General features: G+C 37.8%; 1 protein-coding gene across 3 annotated transcripts in view; it reads left to right on the top strand.

Annotated features, from left to right (window-relative positions):
• Positions 1-214: 214 nt before the first annotated feature.
• Positions 215-21,424, top strand: part of GRK4 (G protein-coupled receptor kinase 4) — a 43,559-nt gene continuing 22,349 nt past the window's right edge. For 2 of the 3 annotated variants that reach the window (XR_014183987.1, XM_082052058.1), the window contains exons 1-8: positions 215-431; positions 10,883-10,969; positions 11,637-11,749; positions 16,133-16,210; positions 17,479-17,579; positions 18,927-19,019; positions 20,388-20,451; positions 21,205-21,345. Coding sequence is in view for 2 of the 3 variants with exons in the window: in XM_082052058.1 (XP_081908184.1) it covers positions 380-431; positions 10,883-10,969; positions 11,637-11,749; positions 16,133-16,210; positions 17,479-17,579; positions 18,927-19,019; positions 20,388-20,451; positions 21,205-21,345 (729 nt within the window). In the remaining variant the exon portion in view is untranslated. Of the gene's footprint in view, positions 432-6,776; positions 6,910-10,882; positions 10,970-11,636; positions 11,750-16,132; positions 16,211-17,478; positions 17,580-18,926; positions 19,020-20,387; positions 20,452-21,204; positions 21,346-21,424 lie in introns of those variants that run through there. The other variant, XM_082052059.1, reaches the window with a different exon arrangement.

Raw genomic sequence — 21,424 nt, 5'->3', positions numbered from 1 at the left:
CTCGCGCGGCAGCGCTAGCGGCTTCTTTGCGTGTGCCGCGCTCTGCCTGCTGGGAGTTGTAGTCCCGGGAAACGGGCAGCGGGAGGTGGCGCAGGAGCGCAGAGGCGGGGCTGCCTGAGGCGGGCGGAGGAGGGCGTTGGAGCTATGGTCGGGGCGGGCGGGTGCTGCCTGCTCCTTGCCTCCGCCCTCGGGGAGGGGGAGGCCGGTGCCGGGGCGAGCAGCGGGTGATGGGGAAGAGGCGAGCGCAGCGCTGAGGTCCTGCGGGGCCGGATGAGCCGAGGCTTGGCGCCGCAGCGGTGGCGGGGCTGGAGGAGGGGGAGAAGGAGGCAGTAGGGGCGGCCTCCACTCCGGTTGCCCTGAGGGGAAGGAGCCCCCGACCATGGAAATCGAGAACATCGTGGCCAACACCGTGCTGCTGAAAGCCCGGGAGGGTGAGAGCCGCGGGGGAGGAGGAGAAGCGAGAGGGCGAGGCGGGGCGGGCTGGGGACGGGCCAAGACGGGGGGAAAGGGTCTGAGGTGAGGGGGAAAGGGGCCGGCGGGGAGGGGGGAGAGGAAGTGATGGAGGAGGGGAGGGTGGGGAGGGAGGAGAGGCTGCGGGGCAGGGGGGGCTGCGGGGCACGGGGGGCGGGCGGGCCGGCGGAGCCCCTGGGGCGGGCGGCGGGTCCCGGGCCGTGCCCCGAGGCACCTGCCCCGCTCCTCCCGCGGGATGAATTCGGAGTTCCTGGCTTGTGGCTTGCTTCTGAAAAAAACAAACCCGACCTTTCCTTCTCCGGCTCGATTCAAATGGTGTTTTTACCGGATGTTTTAAGAAGATCATTAATCTGTAGTTCGGAGTTTATTTATGAATGTATATGCATGTGGATATAAAGGGCGAAGTGACGTAAATCTTTTCTGGAAGATCCTTGCACTCGATCTTGCTGAAATTCCTGCCTGTGAAAAGCATAGCTGGTGAATGGTACCTGTATTTTGCAGTCGAACATTTTTTATTAACCTAATAATAAAGTGTGCTATTTTCCATTAGAATAATACTTAAGTTTGATTTTCCAGAACATCTTGACTTGAAGATTAATCCCCCAACCAACAAACATTTTGGATAGATAATGAAATTTAGTTTAGCACGTGGTTGCTGTTTAAAAAAGTCCTGAAATAAGACTGTCTTACTGCTTTTTCATGTATATAACTGTCAATTAAATGGCCACTTAAAAGCCTCCCCAGATTACCCATGTACTCAGTGCAGAGTATGTTTTTCAACTATGAAATGTACATATTCTTTTTGGATTGGATCCTGCTTTCCTTAATTGTGTTGAGAAGACCCATTAGTTTAGCTGGAGTTGTTTAAAGTGAGTAAGTACAACAGAATCTGCCCCTGTATGTTTTGCAAGTTCCTCCAACTCTAAATGGGTTTGGCACTTACGCCATATGTGTATCCAGTTAAATTTGCCTTAAGCAGCTAGAGAGGAAAATCAGCTTTTTTACTTTGAAGTGGGGTTTAAAAGCCATAATATTTCCCAACCTTAGCTGAAAAGACCACCTCAAACTAGAGGACATGTTTTGGCTGGTTTCACTGACGGTAACATGTCTGTGGTGGTGCTGCCTGAATTTGGAGTTTGCATTGAAGTGATCTGAGAAGTGAAGGGAAAGTGGAATCTGGCTCAAAACTTTACTGCACCCAAACTCTCACCACAAAGAGTGCAGTGGTAATCTGGAAAAGCTTTTAAGTGGCTGCTTAATGCCAGGTTGCCTCTTTAGTTAAGGTTTCACTGTGTTTAAAATAAATTATAGTGGTAGAACTGACCAAACAAGATATTTTAATGAACTAAATGAAAGTCTGACAGCAGCTGGTGTGAAGAAGATCAGTTCTACCTGATGTGAAACTTGTAAAAGTAATGGTAATAAGCTGTTACTCTTTTGTACTCTCAATTGGCCTGGACTCTTTTGTGTAAGCATGCACAAACATGTGATTTCTGGCTTTGAAACTCTAAAGCTGCAGTGGTCAGTTGGTAGAAGGTCTTTCCCTTTTCAGGTCTGAGTTCCTGTGCATAGGGTACTTTTTATATCACATTTTTCAAAATGCTCCTTGAAATGAAAGTATTTTCTATCTGTTGCATGCTCTGGCTGGTCTGAGAGTGTCTAGTTTACTCCATCTGTCAGGGCCATTCCATAAAATCCCAATCTCAGCTCTGTTCTCATGTGCCTGGTAGGCTCCAAGGGAAGGGAATTTGCTAAGTTAGTATGTGAGGTTGATATTTTACTGAAATATATTATTTGCTGAAAGAGACGCACAACTGGGACAGAAGAGTAGACTTCGAATTGACCTTTTTGTTCCCATATTCCTATTATTTTGCTGTATAGTGTATGGAGCAGTGGATAGCATGGAAAAGTGCAGAATTACTGTTTCTCATGGAAGAAGATGAAATCCTAAGCTAGTATAAAATAACAGCTTATTTTCATGTATAGACTTGAGTCACATCAGTGATACTTTTTCCGGTTCCTCAGTGTGTTAAAGATTGAATAAGAGAGTGTGTTGACCTGGATAAATATTTCAGTTGTAAAAGCAAAAGAGCAAAGGTGGAAATTACGGTGCTCTTCCTAGTTTTCAGTGGCATGCTGAAATAAATCAGTGTAGGCTTAATTCTGGCTTGCATGGATCAGTCTAACTTGAGATTCCTTCGTGATGAAGATAAGAGTAGAAAAATATGGTATTCTGGAAAGCATCTAGTGAAGTCTTTTAACCTTACAGATACGTCATCTTCATCTCGCACGTATAGAAACTGAATTAAAGATATCGCATACTTGTCCTTATCTAGTGAGGGGTTATGGCAGAGGCTTTCTGAGAATTCAGAACTGTCTTGTGAATAACATGAAGTCGAAACAAATCATACCTGACAATCAAAATTATGATCCTGGAGATCCTGCTCATCATTTTCCTCTAATTTTGGGTACTCTAATAGTTCTGGATGTGAATATTGTTAGGGTGTGAACATCGTTGGGTTTTACATTTGTAGGTGTGCAGAATTATCACACCTTGAACAGCTAGCTGTGTGTCTACGGTTTAAATCTGATTTGATATGTAGAAAGTAAATTTAATCTATGTAATTAGAGAGCTAGGAACTAACGAGTGTGCTTAGACAAAGTGCATCATTTTTACTGCTACTTTCTTTTCCTACAGAATAAAAGCAAAGTGGTATTGCTGTTTCTAGACTAACCACCTTCTATCTTCTCACTAATAGTCTTACTCTTAATTTTTTTTCATTAGAGGTGTGACTCTTTTAATTCAATTTGCATCATGATAACATTGGTTTATAAAAGTTTGCTAGTCCTGTATTTCAGGCCAGATCAAACCCTGGCTTCCCCTCAAAACTTTAAATTTTGTCTTATGGTGCTATTCTCTAAGAGGATTTTTCAAACCTTTTCATAAACCAGGTTATTTTAATAGCAACCTGTCTCTTTACAACAAAGACTTGTAATATCTCTGTAGCAACTACAACACTTCTTCATGTGAAGAAGGAAAACTATGAGGATTCCTTATCTTTTTGCAATGTGACTTTGTAAATAATCAAAAGCTAGTTCTTTGCACGTGTGGGTGTTAGGGATAGCTCATAATATATGTCTTATACATACCTACTATTAGAAAATATTGTGATAACATGAAGTACCCTTTATGGATGAAAGGTCAAGGAGTCAGGAGCTAGATTGGGACTTTCTTCTTTTCTTGTCCACTTTTCCAGTTGACCTCCTCATGCTGAGAGCTCACCTGTCCATGGGAGGGATTTGCCTCTGGGTGAAAACTGTAGTGCAGAGTGTTCTGGGATTCCCTGCCCCTGTTTCCTGGGATAAGTGGCATTCTGTGCCAGTCCAGCTCTTTCCTCTTTGTGAGGGAAATCTGTATGTGAGAAAGAAAAACAGAAAACTTCCTCTTGAGGTAAACCCTATGGTGGAACAAGCATAAGTGACTCAGTAGAAAAACAGGAGATTGTACAGCAAACTCAAAATTGATCTTATGAGTGCTGTAGTGCAGCAACTGAGAGAGAAAACAGGTGTTAAGTGATAGTGATGTATGCACTGTGAGATATGACAAAAGCTTTCAATTTCATGATCTCCTTACTCAGATTTTCACATATAGGGATTGTTATGTGTAAAATAATAATGTACAGCAACACGGCTTCTAGTTTTCTTTAAGAGCAGAGGAATTAACACATTCATTTTTCTTTCATAGCAGAAATATCTTTGAGTATCTCTTAAAAGACATTGGAGAATTTATCCTATAAATGAGGACAAATAATATAAACTAGCTTATTCTGAAAAAATCTGAAAGTTTACAAAAATATATTTTTATTTTATAGTCACTTTTCGCTTTATCTTTGTATCTTCTGGTTTTTGTAGTTATTTCACTCACACTCTATAAATCCTTTGAGTATAGGTAAGCCCCAAGTTCATTTCAGCATCCCACACATTGTCTGTGATGTTTTAAAGGAAAGAAATTAATCACTGTATGTTTTAAACTGCTTAGGAGCCTTCCTTTTTTTCATTGCCTAAAGTAATATTCTCCAAAAATACTTCCAAAGGGTAGGTCTGTAGTTTCTTTGAAGTCAATGGCACTTTACTCCAATTAAGGATCCAAGCCAAGAGTACATTTTAAACATACCTGGTCCATTTGCATCCACTTTAAAATTCATTTATACTGCTCTGGCAGGAGCAGTTTGTGAATGAGAGTTTGGTGAGCTGTTAGGCATATAATACGCTCTATGTCAAGATTGGTTTAAGCTAAATTAAGATCATGCCTCAAGCAAATTTTCCTCTAAGCTCTTGGTTGTATTGGTTCTAGCCTGTGGTTGCAGAATGGGTAAGATAGTTTCCAGTTGGATCTATAAACTAATCTGGGGTGTGTGGGTTGTTGTAGTGGTTTTTTCCTATGTTGTTTGGTGTTTTGCGTTTGCGATTTTTTTCCCCCAGAATTAGTTTTCGGATGGATCAGCAAGTTCCTGCAGATTTGATAATTGTTAGGTGCAACCCAAGGATGGAGTTAGCAGGAACCTTCAGTAACAGAATGTGATCGTAGCTGGCCTTAAGCAAATCTTGGAAGATACTTGTTTCAGAATTGAAATTCTATTAGTTAGCACTCTTCACAAAAATAAGCAGTCCATTCAAATTGTGCGTTTTGTCTGTCTAGGTTTAGAAACAACTGGAATAATTCTGTGAAATACATCCTGCTTTTGCTTGCAGTATAAGGTAATAATTAAGTGTGGTATTGGTGATGATACATGGACAGATATCCTGTAATGTGTGTATTTGTAACTAGGAAGAAAATTCTAAGGAAATTGTTCAGATCACTACAGTTTGGTTATGAAACTGAGCTAAAATCTTTATTTAAGGAGCATGCAAAATTGGGAAACCAAGGTGCATTCATACCCAAAAGTCCATTCACCAGCAGCAAATAAGAATTTTAACGCGAGAGTGCCGTGAGTTTTCGCAGTTGCTGTTATTTTTGTCTGTTCTTCCCTTATTTGCCTCCTATGTTCTATTGCACTACCTTATTGCATTGTGCTTTAAATTGCTGTAAACTCATTGTGGCAGGAAACATGTCTTCCTGTGTTTGTACAGAATTATGCACAATGTCTGCCTTTTTGTCCTTTATTTAATGAACTGCAAGAGGAATGCATGTGGGCATGTTGGAATCTAAATAATTGCATTTACTAACTAAACACAACATGAGAGGTCTAGTCATTGATATATACTGCTGCTTTGGTTATTTGAAACGGGGCAATTATAACTAGAGGTTCCACAAATCTGCTTAAAGGCATTTTACTTCTATGTGTTGCAGTCATGATGTACCATCATGATAAAAAAATCCTTGTTTGTCAAGGAGTTTGTAAAACTGGAGTTTTCTTACTGTTTGGTGGTGTGGTTTGTTTGTTTTTCTCTCTCTTTAGTAAACCCTGTTCATTCAGTTGTTCTTACAGCCATATCAAAAGGAAATGTATACAGATGTGACAGTTTGACTGCAAGATTAGGTGAATAACTGGTTCAGATTAGCTACATTTACTGAAGTTGATAAAACACTTTCTTACATAGCTTCTGAAGACGTGCAGAAGCTGTTCAGCGTGTATACACTAGTATTCTTAAATCTGCACATAAACATTGGAATTGTATATAGAGCTGATGTGAAGAACCAGTTGTTCAAGTGGTTATAGCTGTGGGAACAATAAATGATTGTGCTTATAAACAGGCTGCACAAATGTTCATATAGTTACCTGGGCTTTTTAACTGCTTACAGTGTTACTGCTCCAACAGTGAGATGAGCAAGTGGACGCGAGCGTTGCCATGTTGAAGTCCCAACTCTAGACACTTGTATCCAGGATTATGAAGAATATTATCTTAAAAATGCCATGAGTCTGTTATCTATAGATAATCTTTCATGTGTTTGTTTATTGAACTGCTTGCATTGTTGTTTCTGTTTGTGTTCAGGAGTGCCTTGGCCTTTGTGATGCTGAAGAGTTAGGTGCCTACCTTGTGCTGAAATCTGAATTTTGGGCTAGATGATTCTGGTACATTTGCCAAGAGCCAGCCAGATTATATGTGTTGTACTTCTGGAAAAAATATTTCTCTGTATGAAAGAGATGCCACTCTGTTAAACCTCGTTAAGCTGTGGCTAGGCTTGTTTTTCAAGGAACTGAGATGTCAAAAAAGTATTTCTGAACTGCGCAATGGAGAAGGTTGCAGAGACCCAGCAAAGCAGTTCTGTGTGAGCTGTCTCTGGAGCTGGAAGCATGACAGCCTTCCCCAAGTGATGGTGTGTGTGAACTTGTCTCCTAGTCTGAAGTTAGTGCTACTTCAGTGTTACTACTCTGATAGGAAGACCTAAGGTATCAGTTCCGCAATGTTTTGTGTCTCAAAGGTGGATCTTGCACGGTAATGTCCTACCATCAATATTTGTTATTTAGTGGGCAGTATTTACAAATGTCTTTGTAGCATAAGGCCATAGTTAAAGGGGAATGTTTTGATTTTTCAGTGCAAGGTTTTAATCTCTATTGTGGGTGGTTTGAAGGAAAATATGGCTGTAAGTAGAAAATTTGAATTCATGTGAGTTTAAAATCTGTTAGGAAAGTTGCTTGGAACTTCCTCTGCTGTGGCAAATATGTATTATAAGACAGGGTATGTACTTGGGTTATTCTCATGCATCTCATTGTAGATGATTTAGAGCTTCTGCATCAATTCTTTTGCATTTTTTCATCAAGCCGATTGATTTTATGTAGTTAAAGGCACACTGTAGGTCATCTTGTTGCAGTTTTATGCTGTCAGAGCTTATCTGGGTGTGGTCTGGTATGAATTTCTCAGCTGGTATCTGACAATCTGGTTTGTGGAATCAGTTTTGCAAGAATGATGTTGTAGCAATCGTGCACCCCTGGTGCTACCTTGCTGCATGCTTCTCAACCGCAGTGCTCACGTTGCCTTTCACAGCCAGGAAGACGGAAGCACAGAGGTCCCTGAATAACTCAATGGCAGAATCTCAGTGTAGCAGCCACTGAATCATACCCCATATACTATGTGTACATTTATTAGCCAAAGATAGTGCAATGCTTCTCACTATTTTCACTCCATAGAACAGAATCCAAGTTTTCCATCTCAAGGAAGACTGGCTAATAATGTTGGGTGAACATTGTGCTCAGTGAAACGAGGGTCACACTACCAATCCTGTCTGTAAGGGAGATCGCTGTGGCTGTGCGAAGTCCATCTGATGACTTGAATAATATTCTTATTTGTCTAAATCTGTTTCTACACCAGATTGCTTTGGTTTGCCACAGCAGTTTCATTTTTTGCAACTGGTTTTGTTTTTCCTGATGAATAAGCCAACCACTTTGCCTTACATAAGTTTTTCAAATGTTTCTCTAGAGTTAAAAAAAAGTTAGAAAATGAAAACATGTAGACATCTTTCTAGTACCATGTTCCAGCGCAATGACCGAACTGAATTTGGTATGTATCTTTTTAAGAAGTGAAAACATGTAAAGAGGTAATGCTGAAATTCTAACTCTTCAGAAGTAATTTGGGGAGAAGAAGGTAAGGTTCTCATTTACCTGAAAATGTAATTGCAGTGTTTCCTGACTGTAATGGTGTATTGCTGCATCCACCCTTCTCTTTGTAAAAGATGAGTTGCTTCAAGTTGGATATTGTTGTAGCCAGCAATTACATCTGAAAGAGGCAAAAGTGGTAATTCATCTGAACCACATAGGTCAACCATAAAGCAGATTAACTTAATGGCTTTGCTGCTGCTGTGTTGGAAAGTAAGCTGTTGGTCTTTCTGGAAGAATTTTAGCTGAAGTATTTTAGAATGAGGTCCAGAACAGAAGCTTTGAAATCAATATTAAGACACTTATAAACCACAAATATTATAATTTGATTTGATAAACTGCCTCAGAAATGGAAAAGGATTTTGCAATTAGGGAATAATATGACAAACAAATTGGCATCCTCCCATAACTTTTACCAGAAATGGCTAATTTATCTGTAAAGGATATAGGTCATGCATTCTCTTTACATTATTGGGACATACAGGCTTTTTCTGTGCATTTGCTGGAAATGTAAGAACAATCAGTTCAGTGAAAAGGGAGCGCATGTTGATTTAGTTGATACTTCTAAGCACTTGATTCTTCTGTATCATTAATAAATTATATGTAGTCTTTATTGACTTCTACACAATGGTGAATTCAGTTGCATTCTAGCATGTAGTCTCTTCTTGTAAAATGAAGTTCATAATGGTCACATCGTAAGTAACCAGCCAAATATTTGGGGCAAAATACAGCAAACTTTGTTGTGTTGGACTTAAGGTATAATGCACCAGTGATCATCCTTTTTTTCATTTGGGTTTGCTTTTTTGTTTTTTTTTTGTTTTGTTTTGTTTTTTTCTTTTTTTTTTTTTTCTCCTTTCCCTGTGCTTCAGAAGATGATGTGCTTAGTGTATACCACAGTTTGGTTTTCCTTTTTCCATACAGCATTGCAATAGGAATTTGGGTCAGCTTATTATTCTTGATCAATACTGATTGCACTCTGTCATGTACAAATGAGTCTTTCTGAGCAGTTTCTAACAGAAGAAATTTAACTTCTGTGGACCTTGCAGCCTAGCATATTTTTCAGTTGCACGGATAAAAATCAGGTTGATTGTTCTGTCCTTTGTTTTTCATGATCACGTAATACGCAGTCCTTTCCTGTTCAATGTATGTGTACAGGCTGTCTGTTGAAGTATTTTTTAATTTTGTTTGTGTTCAGTTCTGTTAAAAATGCATCTCTTTGCTCTGTGGTTTGATTTCTTCGGGTTTGATTTCTTCTTTTTAACATAAAAAATATTTTGTTAAAATAGTGGGAGTTTGTTTTAATCATGCTGGTAATCACAGCTTCATTATTAGTTCTAATATGGCATGAAGTAAGCAGTGGTGAGAAGTAGTAGATTTGATATATTTATGTTCTAAAATATTTTCGAAGGTGAATGACTTGCAAAGCAGTATTAGGAAATAAAGTGCGGCAGAAGGTTTTTTGGAGAGTAAGTATCAGTTTCAAGAATGTCTGCAAGACAGCTTTTTAAGGTTTTGTATTCCTTGTTTGTTTACTTTTCTAGCAATACTAGAGTTGAGAATATTTTGTTGCAGCAGCACAGTGAGACCTCAGTGTTCCTGTTAGCAATGATAATGTAAATTTGATACGAGCTAATGTACACTAAGCTGGAACTGCCCAGATTGCAACGGTGGAACTGTTCAAGAAGCTGTATGTTTCAGTGAAGAGGGTTTTTTTTATACATACTTTATGATTTTGAAGATGTTAGTTCCTTTCTCCCTAGTGATTTAATTCTGAAAGACTTGAGTACTGTTTGCAGCTTGGTTTCTATTCGGGTTACATGGGGTAACTCCCTTCCTTTCTCTCCCATTGTGGTTAACTGTATGTACAGCTTTGGTACAGTTAAAAAGCTGCTGTGCAGCTTTGCTACTGTTCTGTCATGTGGAAACACATATTTTTAAAAAATATTTTACAGCACCAAAATAAATCTTCCGCTGATATGTTTTGCAATTAAAAATATATCTACGTTCCGGTATCTATCTCTTCGCTTTTCTGACAAGTATGCATGTCTTCTGTAAATGGAGTTGACTTCTTCAGGTCAAAGTAATGTGTTAAAATTCCAATTTGACATAGAAAGTGGAGCACAGATATGTTTTTTGAGAAACAAGGGGGAAAATACTGTAGTAGTTTTTAAAAATCAGTTTAATACTAGTGCTATGAATTCTGAAGCATTGAAAAGACCTGAATTTTACAACAGCTAAGTTCTTGCTGATATTCTGTAGTCTCCTGTAGTCTAGAATAAATGGTGTGTATTTAAGAAATGCCCACTCATTTATTAGAGGAGTCTACTCTTATTACTATTTTTGCCCTTTAAAAAAATAGAAAGAGAATATTTATGTATAACTTGATTATCCAAAAATGTGTTTAAGAACTTCATTCTCTGTATTTTATTACTCAACTTTAGCATCTTCCATTTTTCACTGTGGTTGAGAGACAATTCTCAGTTTTTCTTAGTTTCTGTCTCTGATGTTTCAGTTTTGTTTGTAATTTTCAGAATACCTGGATATTTGCCTTGTCTCTGCAGAGATATTCTGTATGCACAGCCAAAATGCAAAATATTTGTCTTGCAAAAGGCCTTCTGCATTTGTTAGTGTTTCATATAAAAGTTTTTCTATATCAAGTTTTTTATTGGATATCTTTGTAGATGGATTTCTTTCTAGGCATGAAAAGCGAGCTGACAGATCTGTGCAGAAGTGACCTGATTTCATGCTGTTAATGTTATGCTTAATTTTATTCTGACATAGTATTGTGTTCTACATTACTCATATTTTTCTTCTAGGCAAACGGAGTGGGCGTAGTAAAAAATGGAGAGAGATGCTGAAGTTGCCACCCATTAGTCATTGTGAAGGTATTAGATGCTCAATCGGTAGGTGTCCTGTAGAATGGTTTGTCTGATTTTTTGTTTGTTTTTTTGAGAAGGGTAGGAGTTTGATAGTATTAACTGAAAAGATTCTTTCTTGCTTCTGAATGCTAATTAGCAAAACCAGCTATTAGAATTTTAACATGGTGGAGAATTTATGATAAGATAAATTTATGAGAAGATAAACACTGTATCACAGCTCCTTGTTTGTTAAAAGAAACTGCTCCTAAATGATATATTTACAAAACCATGAATTAGAAAAAAAGAATAATGTTGTAATTTGAATGATGTGGTAATATATTTCACTTTTATTCTTAATGTCTTGTAATAATTTAACCTTTTCTGTTGTTATCTTGTATTCCTGCTTTCCAAACAATCTTGTTTGCTTTGGGATTGCTATTTCACAGTATTGTTGTGTTCCACCCCTCAGCCTAAATGAAACAGAACCATATAATTCAATGTGTTTTTAATAAATTATAGTCTATAAGAGACAAATGTGGCTGGAAGTGGGTGCTTCACTATGATTTGGGATTGTTGCATGCTTTTGATGCCTTTGCTAATGTTAATGTAAAATCTTCGCATTTTAGTGATGTTTTTCTCACCTATTCTCAAATTAGAGTAAGGACCATGCTATGACAAAGATAAAGATATTTACGTATTATTTCTTTCTCAGAAAGAGACTATAACCAGCTTTGTGACAAACAGCCGATAGGAAGACTTCTCTTCAGACAGTTCTGTGATACCAGACCGGATTTGAAAAGATGCATAGAATTTCTGGATGCAGTGGTAAGAAGTGGGAAATTGGAGACGGATATCAGTAAGCAATAGCTTATCCATTTTTGGTTTTTTTTTGGGTTTTTTTTTTTGGTTTTTTTTACTGGTGTTGGCTGGCATGGAGTTAATTTTCTTCATTGTGCTGTGCTATGTTTTGGATTTTTGACCAAAATAGTGTTGATAACATGGATGTTTTAGTTATTGCTGAATGTGATTACATGGCATCAAGGCCACCTATGCTTCTCACACTGCCTCACCAGCAAGCGGGCTGGGAGTGCACAAGAAGTTGGGAGGGGACATGGCCAAGAGAGCTGACCCTAACTGACCAAAGGGATATCCCACACCATATGAGACTGTGCTCGGCAATAAAACCTGGGGGTAAGAAGGAGGAAGGGGGGAAGTTATGGTTATGGTGTTTGTCTTGCTGAGTAGCCAGTAGATATGATGAAGCCCAGCTTTCCTGGAAATGGCAAAACACCTGCCTGTGGATGGAAGAAGCTAATGAATTCCTTATTTTGCTCCACTTGTGCATGCAGCTTTGCTTTATCTATTAAACTGTCTTTATCGCAACCTGCAGGATTTCTCACTTCTACCCTTCTGATTATCCCTGGGGGTGGGAGGTGAGCGAATGGCTGTATGGGGCTCAGCTGCCTACCAGGGTTAAGCCACAGCAGTTTTATAGAAGAATAATTTTCTCTAAATGCATCTGTGCATGCTGCATACATGAAAATCTAGTGAGATTTACTCTTTGCCAACTCTAAAGCTGTCACTTTTGATGAATGTCAAGAAAGTCTGGCTCTGTTACTTAAAGAAAGATATTAAATATTTACTAGAAAATCTTTGCAGTCTTGGTATGGTCAGAGCTACAGAAATGGGCATGACGGGAATGAGAGAAATAATTTTAGAACGACATGCTGCTTGATTTCTTGAGCCTAAAAGGATGTGTGTATAATGAATATTACTTATGATACTCAGACTTGAAAATGTTGTAAACATAGACTTGAAAATGTTGCAACTTGCATGGAAGCCCTAGGCTAAACAGAGTGTGCTAATTAAAAAATATACAATGGAGATGGAAATTTAGGGAACCATCTATGGAAGGAGAGAAACCAGATTTTAGAGAGCAAGGAAAAAGGAAGTGTTTTCTCTTGATACATTTGCATCTTGGTGTCTAACACTAAAGAATGAGGGGAGGAAGGAAGTGTGCCTGCAGCCATGTTTCGTAAAAAATCCTCAACCAAAACCCTCATGGGGAGGGGGAAGGTCACTAGAAGAGTGGGCAGGCACATGGCAGTCCTTAAGAGAGAATAATAGCTCAGAGCTTTTTATTCTTTGTCCCTCGTGGTTAATCCAAGTGCAGTAAAATATAGTCTTAAACTGAGATTGCTGCTAAAAGAACAGTTTTCCTTGTCCCAGCAGTTTTTGTTCTTATGTTCAAATGACCAAAGAAGATGGTCAAATTATCCTGCTGTTTACATGCATCCCAAAATACAGTCTCAGAATGCAAGATGCCAAACAGGAACTTCAGTGTCAAATAAGTAGAATTGCCTTATATTTGTCAATGAATCTTTGTGCAGTTAGGCCTACTCCCCACGTGTGTTTCACCACACTCTTGTGACTCTTAGGAGTTCCAGCACCAAATTCCAGAGACTGATATGACAGTTGGAGACATAGAATGGATTGAATGGAAATCCAAAAGAGTGGAGTTCAATATCTGGAAGGAAATGTGAACCAGCTTTTAATGAGCATCACACAATGGGGAGATCACTGACAACTGTAGATGTACTCTTAATGGTTACAACTTCTATACACATTTTTAATCCTTAAAAGCTTAGATAAGGAGTAGCAGAATCCTAGGCAGCACAAAGGCGAAAAAAATGTTAGGCATGACTTAAGGCAAGTGTGTCTTTGCTCTGTAGATGTTGTTTTTCAGGTGAAATTGTCTCCCAGAAGCAACTGTGTTTTACACTAACTGAAAATTCTGAATTGTTTTGAAATATGCAACCTAGAATGTTATGTGGATTGCAACACTTCAGTGAATTAACAAAGACTGTCATAGCTGAAATAATCTGATGTAAGGGATGATTTCACAATTTTTTTTTTTTTTAATTATTTTTAAACTTCTATTTGAAAAATCATGGTGAAGAAGTATGCTTGGGAGTCACTCAAACAGAAGTCTATGAAGAGCCAAGATAATCTCTAATCAGTGACTCTCAGGATCTAAAAGCTGGTGTGCTGGCCTTGTCAAGGAAGTGAGATGAAATTCCTACTGTCTCTTACAGATGGTTCCTGAGTTATTGTGATTCCCCTTTCTGGACTGGACCTCAGCAAGCTTGTTGGAGCCTTTTTTGGGGGGGGGAGGAGGATGAGGGGTTTTTGTTGATTTTGTTTGTAAGGCAGTAATGTGAAGGGAAGGGCTAAGGTGTGGGGATTTTGCCTTGGGTTTTGCCAATTTACATTTTTAAAAATTTTGAATAGATTTTAGATTTCAACTTTCTGAAAAGAAACTTTCTGGCGTAAAATGGCATAGTCTTAAAAGCCTCACATCTTAACTGAAAGAGTTTTCTGACTCTCTTGTGTGGAGCAATGTGTTTTCAGCAGCATAGTTATTTCAGGAGGCCAAAATGGCAAAATCACGGTAGTGCAATGCTGTGTTGTCTGCCTGTACTGAGTACCAAGACGGGTAAGGCTTTAACTCTTGCAGAGGTGTGACCTTAGAATCAGCTAGGCTTTACAGAAAGATTTGTGAAATAATTGCCATAAAATTGACAGGAATTAAAGTGAGGATTTACAGTTATCCAGTCATCTAGTGACTCATTTCACTAGCTGAGGACAAGGTTACTCAAGTATGAAAAAGAGTGGGTGACAGCTCAAACTTCCCTCTTAAGCTCTGTGAGTAACAGAAATTAGTTGACAAGGCTGTCTCTTAAATTTCCTTTTAAATTACAGTATCTGCTTAAAACAGTAGGCCTGTTTGTATCACATTAGTGACTGCTTTGGTGTAGTTGAATGTTCAAGGTGGTAAGTGCACAGCTGTGGTTCATTAGCTTTTCTGACCTGCTCAGGTTGTTTGGTAGTTGCAGAAGAATTCCTTACTGTTAGACTGATTGTTGTGGAATTAAAGTAGCAAAAGCAGTAGCTTGCAGTTGCTCGTGGATTTGAGTTCTGTGCTGAAGTGGCTGATACCATAATGTCTCAGCAGCAAAAGATGGTGATGACTTAGTAGTGAGTCAGTGTGAGTTAGTTGTCTGTGATTGCAGAACTGGAGTTCAGGGATTCTGTTATTTCCAGTATTGTGTGTGCGTTTGGTGCTTGACCTTTCATTTTTCAACGTTCTAGTTTTCTTTATAAAGGTGCATAACTTTTTATTAGACCAACACTTGGAACTTCCTATGAAGTTCTTAATTATTGTTGTCCCAAAATGCCAAACCATTATGTTGTACAATACGGTCCTCCCTTTGGGAGGTCTGCCATATATTCCCTGTTCCCAGGTGCATGCATTTATATGCTGAGATATAAAATAAACTTTGATTGAGTTGGCCCAGCTTATGAAGCTAATACAGGTTCCTGTTTGAGATTGATCTTTTCTAATTCATCTTTTCTCAAGATTCTGTGTTATCTTTAAATGTTGTAACTTCTGATGTCTGCTTCTAGATTATTCCTTAAAATTATTAATAGTGAATAGTCATTGGAGTTTTTCAATACCAGCATCTGCTTGATTTTTTTGTTTGGCTGGGTTTTTTCTTTGTTTCTTTCCCATAAGTAGCTCTATTAAGCTGCCAGTTGTTTATCCACAAAATGCACTGTGTTGCACAATGGTCTTTTTTCACAGCACAGTACCGTATATTACTAAGTCAAAAGCTTCACAGAATTTTCTATCTACTCAGCTTTGTTAATGAATGAAGGAGGGTTTGGTTTAGATCTTGCTTATTTCCAGTTTAAATGACCTTGTAGTTTCATCCTGGTTTAACCCAAGACCGTAGGAAGTAAAAAGACATGAAGGGAAAAAAAATAATACATTGAAGAAAATGCTGATTTTTGTACTCTTCTTTAATTACTTCCTATCTGGATCATTCTGTCCTACAATACTACATAAATACTATTTCATTGTAATTGGTCTAATTTAACCTCAGGGATGCAGATTCTGTAATTGCATTTAGCCTGATAGTTAGTTTTCATATGTTTTCCAAAAGTTAAATTCCATGTACTTTTTTCTTAAGACTGTTCTTCATATATGTTTCACTATGTATAATAGCCTAAAAATCTTTAAATAGATTTTAAACAATGAGAGCCTTCCTTTCCTTTTTTATTACTAAAATTTACCTAGCGTCATGTAGTAGACTGTAGTGCCAAATAGTTCTGAACATAATTTAATTTTGAATTCCTTTCCTCTAGGCAGAATATGAGGTATCTTCAGATGAAAAGCGTGTAGACTGTGGCCTGAAAGTTTTAGAGACTTACTTCACTAATGGGGTAAATATATTATATTGCAAAATATTGTCTCAAGTGTTTTGTAAATGTCAGATAAACAGAGATCTAAGTGGTTGCATTGCTGTCACTAAATTGACTTTCAGACATTGTTAGTCTCATTTTTGTCTTCTGAAAGGTATACTGCCTGCTAAAGTTGTGAAACTCTTAGCAACTTGAGCAGAAACCTTGACTGACACCTGCTTTTAAGACTACTACTATTACGATTTATTCTCCTATGTATTCTAATCAAAATACTGGTCTCAAGTAAAGATAACATTTTTAAACAAACTCATTTAGCATCTAAAGAAAACTTATTAACAAATTAGCTCAGAGTTTTATAGTCTGAAGACACGAGAATGAGGAATTCTTGAAATTCCCTGGCTTTTTTCAGACTCCTGTGTGGCCTTGGTTGGCTTGCTGTAAATTTTCAGAATTGCAGGTGTTCACAATCGAAGTGCTGTTTTGTTTTGTTCTAGAGCATTCTGTTGCTCTGTTTTGCATGCAGATCATTAATAGCTCATCTTTTGCATATATTAGATCTCACTGATTTTTTAAGAGTCTGTTCTGTGGTATCTGATAGAAGCTTTTCTGTGGATATAATTAGACATTTGCTTTCTATGAATAGATGCTCCTGCTGCTTTTACTTTGCTTATTCTGAGAAGACTTTAGTCCGAATGAAGGTCTTGCAGATAGACTCCAAGTTTGCTACATCTCCTATGATAATTTCTTTGTGACTACTAAAAGTCACATGCAGTTTTTGAGGAAAAAACAAAAATAAAAACACCCCCCCAAAAAACCAAACCAAACAAACATCCCAACAAACAAAAAAAGACCTACACAAAGCCAAACAAACCAAAGCCGAACCAAACCACACACCACCAGATTTCTTTGGGCTGGTTTTGAATAGTTTCCCAACTTGTGTGTCTGTGTTTCTTTCCCTTTCCTTCCATCCTGCCAAGCCAAATAGATAACTTGCTTTTGTGGTGGTAGACTTATGGAAAGAAAAAGAAATTTGACTCATTGCCAAGTTTGTTCCCTGGATACTGAAGTAGTCAATAACTGTAAAGGCTTTAAATGCATTTTTCTGTGGTAGGTAACAAGTAAAAATTTTGCCTGAATATTACTTTCTTGATTTTCTCTTTAGACAAACGATTCCTTTCCTTTTCCTGAATAAGCAGATTTCATTTTACTTTGAATATAAAAAATTTTACTCATTCTATTGATTTACAAAATTGCTTTCATTGTTGCTTTTTTTTTTTTTTAATGTAAAGTCTGCAGCACACTTGCCAGAAATACCTCAGGAAACAGTAAATGAATGTAAAGCAAGACTGGAAAAGAACCCTTCTAAGGATCTTTTTATGGACTGTACTAGGTAAGATAAAAATGCATATTGCTAAGTTTGATTATCACAAGAGAAATTTCTGTGTTTCTGAGAGAAATGAAAATTGAAGTTATTACATCCAGGAGTATTTGGCCTCTGAAATGAGTGTAGGTAAGAAATTTGAAACAAGTTTATTGAAGGACTAGGTTTCCTTCATATACAATTTACATATTTGACTTCTGCAGAGCTTTTTCTTTAATGCTGTTTTTTCATAAAATCACACTATTATCTGCTACCAAGTATTCTTTAAGTTAGAATAGTATTTCTCTTTATTATATTCTTACCTTTTGAGTGACTTCTCTTCCATGATGAGGGTACTCAGAAAAATATGAAGGTATAAATTGGAGCTTGAAAGTTTTCTGAACAATGTTACACAATTTGTGGTTCTTGAAAACAGGTTGAACTGAGGCCAACAGTTATATTCCATTAAGATGGCTGGTTAGAGGATCACTCGTGGTAGTTAAACAAATACAACATGGTTTTGTTCTGAAATCATGAAGTGATTTTTCACACAGCAGCAGCAGGGAGGGCTTTTCTTGGAGCAATGGTACATGTTTACCAGTGTTGCATGTCTTTCTGAAGCCTTTATGTTTCCAATATTACTGGTTCTTCAAGGCGTGCTTGATCATGTCTGAAGGATTACAAAACATTTTGTCGTGGCTTGGGTCATCTCCCTGGCAACAAAAATAAGCATACTTTATAACAACCTGAGATTATAAGATTGAAAGGGATCTGTGAGAACACCTAGTAAAACATGTCTGAAATGGTGGATCTGCCATGTGGGTCATCCCCTTTCTTCTATCCAACAAATACCTGAATACAGTTTGAATGACTTGTTTTCCTTCCTTTCCCAACCTCACCTTGGTGTGTTTGGTTTAAGGGGAATGATAAGGTACGTGGTGTTCAGGTTTGGATATAGGATTTAGTATTTCAATTTCAAATCATAGAATAAAAATTTTACTTACCAGTCTCCAAAGAATGTGTGAGAACTTGTAGATATATTCCTGTAGATATCTTTCAGAGCTCACATTTGTGTGGTCACACGTAGACTGCTTAGCTACTGAGAGCCTGATGTTTAAGTGGGCTTGAAGACAATGACAATGCAGAGGTCAAACTTTCGAGTTACTATAAGTAACAGTAGTTTGGCATTCGCTAGTGTTTTGACAACAAGAGTTTTCTTTGACAGACATTCACTTTGTGAGACATCTAGGTTAAAGTCATTGTAGAGCACAGTGACAATGTTTTTCTGCCTACAGCTTCATTGATATGTTTATGTATATTTTAATAGATTGATAGCACCTCCTGCTTAATCAGGTTTTTTTATTTTCCTGTTGCTAGAATTGTCCATGAATACCTAAGCAGAAGACCTTTTGAAGCTTACCAAGAAAGTGTGTATTTTTCACGTTTTTTACAGTGGAAATGGCTGGAAAAGTAAGTTTATAATGTTTGCATTATGACTTTGCTTTGCTTTGTGGTCAGTTCTGCTTGTTAGGCTGTAAATGCTGTAGAGCCATAATGAATGACACTGCCTAAAAAAACATGATCTGAAAGACAAGATGTAAAGAATTATGTTGATGGAACGAGAGAGCCAATGCTCCAATGAAAGTATCTGTCCAGTAGTCTTTAAGTGTTAAATTTGTATTAGATAAATGCAAATTTATTATCAAATGGATATATGTTTGGCTGTCAAGTGTGCAGTGGGATACCAATCTTTCTTGGGAATGCTCTCATCCTTTAGTTTCAAACTTGGACTAATTAGTGGTTAATAAGCAGATTAATCTAGTTTTGTAACCAACAGGGTGACTGGGTAACTAATCAGTTTTTCAGGGTTGTACAAACACAGATCTAGCAATTACAAGAGAAGAAGATTTGTATGTATCAGAATCTAGTTTAGGCTTTTAAATCAATACTAAATGAGTGTCCAGACTTTTTCAGAAGGCTGGAATACAAATTTCTTATCATTTAGTACTGCTGTGTATCATGATCACATATTCACACATTAAGGTGTTTGAGCATTAGTTTTATGGTGAATTCCAATTATCCAGCGTCTTTGACTGAATTAGTAGCAAAAGCCAGGAGCAGAACTAGAGAAGTTACTCAATTAAACCAAATTCTCTACCAAATAAACCTCCATTTGTTGTCCTGAGAATAAAGCTGCATTAACGATGAATGCTCTTCTAAAACGAACAAAAACAAACTCCATCACCATGAAATAGTCTCGGTCTGATACCTGTTCAGAAATGGTTTAGCACAGAATGGCTGACACCTTTACTGCCTCCAGCGATCTGTTCCTCTTGTACTACATCAATACCTTAATGATTCAGCTCTTGTTGCATACCTCAAGTCTTTATTTTTAGAAAAAGCCAAACAGCAAAGCAAAATCAGAAGCAGAAGTGGTTTACTTTTTAAATTCTGCGTTGTAAGTGTGGTCTCACTGAAATGCAGCCTACGTGTCAGCACACTGCAACTGGGGGAAACAACTGGAGGTGATAAATTGACTGTTGATGAGACCAGATAAGGCTCTAACCACAAACAGCACAGGGTCTAATTGATAAGCTTCTCTTCCTCCTATTGTGAATGTCTGATGACCACATGAGGGAGCCAATGTTTCCAATCAGAGCACCCCTTTCATTTGAAATTCAGCTTATTATAATACAGCCTTCATGAGGTCTAAGCAGCTGTTTTTCAGTAAAGTGTCAAAGAACAGAAAGGAGAAAATGAAGACAGACCTGCGGGTGGAGAGGGGATTAGTAACTCTTTTAATTCCTGATGCAGTAATTGTTTCTTTCTGTTAATCAGGCAACCAGTAACCAAACACACATTTAGGCATTACCGAGTACTAGGCAAAGGTGGATTTGGAGAGGTGAGTACAGAGGTATCTTTTTGCAAAGCAAACCTTAAGAAAAAAAATGGTTAATACAAAGGAGGAGCAGTATTTTAACTCTTGACTCCTAACAATCTACATTTCACACATCAGCTGGCAAACTCGTTTGTTTGAACTGTTTTCTTCTATTGTGTTAGTTTCAGTATCGTAGGTCATGCACAAAGTTGGAGAAAACGTCTACTGACTGACAAAAGTTGCTTTTGTTTAGAAATTTCATTTGGCAATGATAATGTAGTTTTACTTATTAATTATATATAATATTCATGAACCTGATAGGAAAAATCTATGGATTTTATTAATTCTGTTTATAATTAATGTTTTTTCCCCCCCTATGTGTTTTAACCAGAGCCATCTATTGAAAGGGAAGGAGGGTTGTTAAATCATCATTATCTTTCTCCAGCTTGATTATAGTGTGGATGTTTGTCCTCTGTCCTGCTTGCCTAGACATACACTGTTACCACAGTCAGGTGTTCCACCAACACGAGATCCACAGTTTTACTGAACTATGCAAACCCCAACAAAAATGGGTTTGCTCCTGTATAATCACCTCTTCTGTTACAGCTTTTGTGACTCTACACAGTAGTTTCATGGGTGACAGCTCTGATTTGATGCTTATTGGTCTTCATTTTCTGAGAGTGTTCAAGAGCTTGAAAAAAGAAAATAATATTTTATCTTCTTAAAAAAGTTCTAAGCAAACGCTAGCATCTCTGACATACCTTCCTTCTTTTTTAGGTGTGTGCCTGTCAAGTACGGGCAACAGGAAAAATGTACGCTTGTAAAAAGCTAGAAAAAAAGAGAATTAAGAAGAGGAAAGGAGAGTCAATGGCTCTAAATGAAAAACGAATTCTAGAAAAAGTGAACAGTAGATTTGTAGTAAGTATCTACTTCTGATCTTATTCTCAGAAGTTTGTCTTGCTTTGTTTGCTTATTTTCAGTATCTTCCAGGAGTTAG

Source organism: Streptopelia decaocto (assembly GCF_964273445.1).
Source record: "Streptopelia decaocto genome assembly, chromosome: 4".
In the NCBI taxonomy this organism is placed as follows: Eukaryota; Metazoa; Chordata; class Aves; order Columbiformes; family Columbidae; genus Streptopelia; species Streptopelia decaocto.
Note: the sequence above shows the minus strand (reverse complement) of the source record. Positions and strands in the feature narration are given on the sequence as shown.